General features: G+C 63.3%; 1 protein-coding gene across 2 annotated transcripts in view; it reads left to right on the forward strand.

Annotated features, from left to right (window-relative positions):
* The window catches only part of CORO1C (coronin 1C), a 25149-nt gene extending 20955 nt beyond the window's left edge, over nucleotides 1-4194 (forward strand). For both annotated transcript variants that reach the window (XM_026036713.1, XM_026036715.1), the window contains 4 exons: nucleotides 88-233; nucleotides 1358-1415; nucleotides 1497-1742; nucleotides 2490-4194. In XM_026036713.1, coding sequence (XP_025892498.1) covers nucleotides 88-233; nucleotides 1358-1415; nucleotides 1497-1742; nucleotides 2490-2609 — 570 coding nt within the window. In that variant the 3' untranslated portion in view covers nucleotides 2610-4194. The remainder of the gene's footprint in view (nucleotides 1-87; nucleotides 234-1357; nucleotides 1416-1496; nucleotides 1743-2489) is intronic.
* The last annotated feature ends 2877 nt before the right edge of the window (nucleotides 4195-7071 follow it).

A 7071-nucleotide genomic window follows, 5' to 3' on the forward strand; every position in this document is an offset into this window, starting at 1 on the left:
CCTGGGATGATCCCTCTTCCCTTTCTTGCCTGGGATGATCCCTCTTCTCTTCCTCACGTGGGATGATGCTTCCTGTCCTCCTCGCAGGGCGACAGCAGCATTCGCTACTTCGAGATCACGGACGAGTCGCCCTACGTTCACTACCTCAACACCTTCAGCAGCAAAGAGCCGCAGAGAGGGATGGGGTTCATGCCAAAGCGGGGCCTGGACGTGAACAAGTGCGAGATTGCCAGGTAAGGAGGGAGCTGCGCGAGGCCGCCGTGGTGCTGGGCGCGCGAGCTCAGCCGTTCGGGGACACAAAGTCCTCTTCTTGCCACCAGAACACGCCAGGTCCACCCAGCTCGTCCACGGCCAGGTTTCCCTAGGGAAGCGAGGCGCGTGGCACGAGGTGAGGATGGCTCCTGGCTGGTAAATCCATGCCGTGGAGTTTGGAGACGCTGCTGGAGCAAAGCGTGCTGTGCCACCCACCCCATTGCTCCTGTAGTGGGTGTAGGGCCTGTGACACCAGTGACGCTGCTTCTAGGCAGAGCCTAGTTGGGCTCGATGGCCTTGAAGGGCTTTTCCAGCYGTAATGGTTCTGTGAGAAAGCCCTGAGAGCTGCTGGGGTCTCGCCTGGGTCCGAAATGAAGGAGTGGTGTCCAGCAGAGCAAGCTGCCCGCGGGGTCGGGTCAGCCACAGCCTGCGTTAGCAGCGGGACTGGTGCTAAACTGGTTTGCAAGTCTGCTGGAAATGATCCCCATTGGCAGGGAGACCAGAAACTTGGAGGGATTTAGAGGATAGTTGTGGAAGCAGCGGGCGGCCTGCGGGCACCATTTCAAATTGCTACTGCAAACAGGGCAAAATGAGACGGCACCTCAGGAAGGCGGGTCCGTGTCGCGCCCGGCTTGTCCTCCCGTGGCCAGGAGCGCTGGGCCTTGTCCATGGAGCCTCTCGATGCCCCTTCCATTCTTCAGGCGAGCGGAGCCCCCAGAGGGAGCAGGGCCCGCGGGGCCGTGTCCTGAGCGCCGCCSGTGGCTTTGGTGGCCCTGGCTCAAGGAGAGGCTGAGCGGAGCCGCCGGGCGCAGGGAGCAGGACGCGGCTTGCGTGTTACCCGTGTGTTGTCTCCACAGTCCCGGCGCGGGCTGCGCCTCTTGCCACCCCTCCCGCCACCGTGCGACGCTCCCCGAAGCCACCCAAGTCACCCCGTCCCTAAGAGGGGAGCCCTGCGCRCTCACAGGTAGCTCCCCGGGGGCCCCGCGAGCCCCGGCGCAGCCCGCCCGGCGCTCCTCAGCGCGCGCGGGAGCAGCAGGACCGCGGCCGCCCGCGCCTCCCACCCCGCTCGTGCCCTCTCCTGAGCCACCCTTGTCTCCTTTGGAAGGTTCTTCAAGCTGCACGAGAGGAAATGCGAGCCCATCATCATGACGGTGCCGCGAAAGGTGAGCGCCGCCCGCTCCGCGTGCCGCTCGGTAGCTGCCACCTCCCAAGCTCCTGACCCGTGCGTTTCTTCTGGCTTCTAGTCGGACCTTTTCCAGGACGACCTGTACCCCGACACAGCCGGCCCCGAGGCAGCCCTGGAGGCCGAGGAGTGGTTTGAGGGGAAGAACGCCGACCCCCTCCTCATCTCCTTGAAACACGGCTACATCCCAGGCAAGAACAGGGATCTCAAGGTGGTCAAGAAGAACATCCTGGACAACAAGCCTGCAGCGAACAAGAAAAGCGATCTCATTAACGCTCCAAAGAAAGCAGCCGACGCCTCAAACGCAGTGAGTGGAGTTCACGGGCTTTGGGGAATGGCTGCCTGGGCCTTGATGGCCCGGGCTTTGTGTTGGGAAGCGGTTTTAGCAAAGCTCAGAGGATGTGTCCTAGCAGCAAGGAACCGGGTGCAGGTGGGTGGCTTGGAGCCCGGGTGACACAAGTGGTGGCATTGCAGACAGGCCGTGCACACGAGCTTCCCTGCAGCTCTTGAAGGCTGGGGTGAATTTTGACAGGAAGGAAAACTTGTTGTTTCGGCCCAACACTCGCCTTCACTGAGCCGGGGYCTGCCTGCAGAGAAGGGTTTGTGCCCCAAACAGTTCGTATAAACGTCCAGCTCTTGCTCATCCCTACAGGGAATGGGTGTTGTGCTTTATAGGAGCTAGARAGCAGCATGAGAGCTTGAGCTCTGCACCTGTATTTGCCTAAAACCCAGCGCAAAGCGTGGGACAAACTGACCTTGCGCTGTGCAGGCCTAGAAAAAAGGCTGTAGAGAAGCCCATGCCCGGGGCTGCAGCCGTCGGGTGCTGGCTAACATGTGCATTCCCACATCTCCAAATTGCGGGAATGCCGCTTGGACAAGCCCCTTGCTTTTCCACATCTCCAAATTGCGGGAATGCGCCCGGAAAAGCCCCTTTTCCCACATCTCCAAATTGCGGGAATGCCGCTTGGACAAGCCCCTTGCTTTGACAGCTCCGCTCCTCAGAAGCGACCTCGCCGGCCCTCCTCCCCAACGCGCCCCTTGTCTCTCGTTGCAGCAAAACGAAGCCAAATTGGACGAGATTTTGCAAGAGCTGAAATCTATAAAAGACACGATCAGCAGTCAGGACGAGCGCATTGCCAGGCTYGAGCAGCAGGTGGCCAAGATCGCGGAGTGAGCGGCGCGGCCGCSGCCGCAGCGAGCAGCATCCCGGCGCCAGCTTCCCTCCTCTCCCAAATCCACGTCAACATCGAAAGCCGATGATTAAAAGTCAAGCTTTTTAGTGAAAAGATTTTTTTTTTCCTGATGTTTTAATGAATTATGTGACTGTGTCAAACAAGTCAAAAAGTGCTACTTTTACAGTTTTTTTTTTTTCCAGATGTTATGAAATCTTGAAAACAAACCCATTCTGACTTTCAGTGTTGTGCCCAAATATCTTTTTCTAGATTTAGGGACCAATGCCGCATTGTTCTTAACCATTTTTTAAAGTTGCCAAAACCGAGGAGAAAAACAAAGGTCGCTTTTTATTTTTCTTATTTGCCACTTTGCAGTATTTGTGTGTTCAAGGTGAAGGGGCGGCACGGGGCGCGTGTGCGTGTGCGTGCACGGGTGTGTGCTGGGTGTTTATACTGTGCAGAGAACAAACCCGAAGCTCCGGAGAAATCCTCCCTTTGGAGCAGTCGGGGCAGCTCGTGAGCCCCTCGCGGACCGTGTCCTGCCCTGCATCCTGCTCCTGTTCCCTGTTTCCTGGCGCTTCCCAGCGGGAAAACGCAGCTCCCAGCGAGGTGCTTAGTGCCCAAAACGCCTCGGGGGGCCCGAAATTCCGAGCTAGCATCGCGCTGCCCTTTTGAAGCAATCGGTCCGCATTATTCCAGGCTTGTCCACATGGGCATGTTTTAGCATCTGKGTTTCTTGGATTTTTTATTTTAAAGTGAAAATTAGTGCAGGAAATACCTTAATGCAGGAGATGTTTGTTCTCTTACCCACGGACTCTGAATTTGGGCTGTGCAACGAGCAGCGCTTTTTTGGGTTTTTTCCCCCTTTATTCCCCCTCCTGCCCCTGTGGCCAGCGCTGCAGTAGAGCTCCATGGGAGCAGCTTCTTCCCGCATCCTTCTTCCCGGCTGGATAAGTGGCCTGCGCGCAGGCAGGGGCAGCCCCAGCCCATTCCCAGGGGTTCCCTCTGTTTCTTTGCTCCCGTTTGGGGATAGGGTTTCTCGTGCTGCCCTTCAGGATCCTTGGGGATGCAGCGAGTGCAGGATCCCAGGGCTCATCCCAACATCCCTGCTCACGGATCCCGAGGGGCGGCCGTGCCGGGTGGGGGGAAGCGCCGCTTCCCACCTTGGCCAGCCCCATCCCACACCCGGGCGTGGGCAAAGCCACGGGGAAGCCTGGAGAGCATCAGCCCTCGAGCCGAAAGCAGCCTTTCCCAGTGGGATTGAGTCCTGGGATTGGCTCGGAGCTGATGCCTCCCCATGCTTGGAGCAGGCGCATTCCCATGCTTTGGAGCTGATGCATTCCCATGCTTGGACCTGATGCATCCCTATGTTTAGAACTGATGCATCCCTATGTTTAGAGCTGATGCATCCCTATGTTTGGATCTGATGCATCCCTGTGTTTGGACCTGATGCATCCTCATGCTTGGAGCAGACGCATCCCCATACTCGGAGCTGGTGCATCCCCATGCTCGGCTGCCTGCACGCAGGGGAACAACTCCAGCAACCTTTACCATTAGGTTGCCATTAGGACCCCCAAATGATCCCTTTTCCCAGTGTTTGCACGTCCAAAGCATCCCGGGACGAGCCCCGGCTGCAGGACGTGCCTGCGTGGGGGCGCAGGGATGGCAGAGCCGGAGGGCAGCAGAGCACGTCGCAGAGGGCCGAGAAGGTGACAAAACCCGCGGCGAGGAAGACGCGGAGAAGCGGCTGTTGTCTCGGGGGGACGGGAGCGGCGCCGGCACGCGCGGGCGCTCGGGAACGTGAACGTTTGGTGCTGTGTCTGTATTGCAGTAAGTGGCTGAGCTGATGTGTATTTTCTTTTGGAACAAACCCCGGCGCGGGAGGCGCCGGCCGGGCCCGGCGGCCGCTCCGGGAGGTCGGCCGCGATCCGTAGTCTGTAGCTCGTGTTTTATTTAATGAACTGCTGCTGCCCGGCGGGGCTCGCGCGGAGTCAGTGCCTGAAGCTTTTTGTAGCCGCGAGGGCCCCGCGGCGCCCGGAGCGACGCTCTCATAGAGCGGCCGGCGCGGCTGGCCGGCACCCGCGGCCCCGCGCCGCAGATAAAAGTCGTTGGTTACAACCTGCTCGTGCGTGTGTTCCTTGGGCTCGCGCGGGCACCGCACAGGTGGCCGGGACCACCGGCATCGCTGCTCCTGGGAATGTGCCCCTGCTCCCGGGAATGCATCCCTGCTGCAAGGACAGGAGCAGCCCTGCTCCTGGGAATGTGTCTCTGCTCCCGGGAATGCATCCCTGCTGCAAGGACAGGAGCAGCCCTGCTCCTGGGAATGTGCCCCTGCTCCTGGGAATGCGTCCCTGCTGCAAGGACAGGAGCATCGCTTCTCCAGGGAATGTGTCTCTGCTCCCGGGAATGCGTCCCTGCTGCAAGGACAGGAGCATCCCTATTCTGGGGAATGCATCCTTTCTGCAGGGCTGGGAGCATCCCTGCTCCAAGGAATGCAGCCCTGCTGCAGGGCTGGGAGCATCCCTGCTTTGGGGAATGTATCCTTGCTGCAGAGCCAGGAGCATCCCTGCGGTGGGGAATGCATCCGTGCCATAGGGCTGGGAGCATCCCTGCTTTGGGGAATGCATCSCTGCTGCAGGCCCTAGTGCACCCCTGCTCCGGGGAATGTATCCCTGCCCTGGGAAATGCATCCCTGCCACAGGGCTGGGAGCATCCCTGTTCCAGTGAATGCATCCCTGCTGCAGGCCCTAGTGCATCCCTATTCTGGGGAATGCATCCCTGCTGCGGGACCAGGAGCATCCCTATTCTGGGGAATGCATCCCTGCTGCGGGACCAGGAGCATCCCGCTGCGGGCGGCAGGGCTGCGTGGCGCAGCCTGTGCCCTGTTTCCGCGGGCCGGGAGCGGATGTGCCCCGCGGCAGCCGCCCCGGGTGCGCTCCCCGCTGCCGCCTGCGGTCGGGGCGGGGGTTTCCGTCGCTCCCCGCGCGCTGGCAACGCCCCGCGGCCCCGGCGCCGCCTCGACGGCCCCGCGGCTTCCCCCGCGCTGCCCTGGGCAGCGGCCGCCACGTCCCGGAGCAGCAGCTGCATCGGCTGCGTCCCGCTGCATCGGCTGCATCCCGCTGCATTGGCTGCATCCTGGTGCATTGGTTGCACCCCGGTGCATTGGCTGCATCCCGGTGCATTGGTTGCACCCCGGTGCATTGGCTGCATCCCGGTGCATTGATTGCACCCCGGTGCATTGGCTGCATCCCGGTGCATTGATTGCACCCCGGTGCATTGGCTGCATCCCGGTGCATTGGTTGCGTCCTGGCACAGCAGAGCCGGAGCTCGCGGCTGCTCCAGTGCCTTGTCCACCCGCCGCCCTCGGGGCGCGAGGCCGGGAGGCTCCGCGGCGGAGGGTCCGGGCCCCCATGCCGGCCCCGGCGGCCGCCGCGCAGGGATGAGAGGTGAGTCCTGCAGCAACGCGGCTCCCTCGGGCAGCGGCGGCGCGGCCGGGGGATGCGGGAGCGCGGCGCCTCGCCGGCCTCGACCCCGGGGGAGGCTCTGTGGGCACGAGCAGGCTCCGGGGATGGGAAGCGGGGCAGGAAGGGGAGCCGGAAGGCGCGTGGGGCCGTCGGAGGAGCCGCGGGGCCGTTGTGCCGAGCGGAGGCTCCCGGCGCCGCTGCCTCCGTCCGCGGCCCCTGTCGCGGCAGGGCCGCGTGTCACCGTGCGGCCGCTCTCTCCCGCAGGAGCCGGGGCCCCGCGCGCGGCCGCGTTGCTGCTGCTGCTGCTGCTGCTGCTCGTGCTGCTGGTGGCGCTGCGGGCGCCCGGGGCCGCGCGGCTGCCGGGGCGCAGGGAGCGGGCGCCCGGCCCGCGCTGGCAATGGGCAACGGCCCCCAAGGAGGAGCGGCGGGAGGAAGGGGGGCAGCTCCCGCCGCCCTCCCGCAGGAAGAGGCAGGAGGCCACGGCCGGGTATCCCGGCGCGACCTCCGAGCCGGGCTGGATGTGGCGCTCGGCGGCGCCCGGCACCACGGGCGGCTCCAGGACGGTGCCTGCAGCCCTGGGCACAGCGGGGCCCCCGAGTGRCACCGGTCCCCGCGACTCCCCGCTCCGCTCCGCGGTGTCCAGCACCGAGAGCAGCCTCCGGCCCGTGTCTGCCGCTCCGACCACCATGGATGCTCCCAATCCCGACTCCCCGCTCCACTCCGCGGTGCCCGGCACCAGCTCCAGCCTCCTGCCCGTCTCCGYCGCTCCGACCACCATGGATGCTCCCGCTCCCAACTTCAAGCTCCGCTCTGTGGCTCCCAGCACCCGCATGATCCTGTTGCCCGTGTCCGCCGCTCCCACCACCACAGAGCCTGCTGATCCCAACTTGCTGCCCAGCTCCGCAGCTCCGGGCACTACCGCCAGCCTCCCACGAGCGTTTGCAGCCGCGACCACCACGGAGCCCCCGGATGAGACCGACCCCCCCGATCCCGACTTGTT

This window comes from Nothoprocta perdicaria, unplaced genomic scaffold (assembly GCF_003342845.1).
Source record: "Nothoprocta perdicaria isolate Ctin4 unplaced genomic scaffold, notPer1 scaffold_185, whole genome shotgun sequence".
Taxonomy (NCBI): domain Eukaryota; kingdom Metazoa; phylum Chordata; class Aves; order Tinamiformes; family Tinamidae; genus Nothoprocta; species Nothoprocta perdicaria.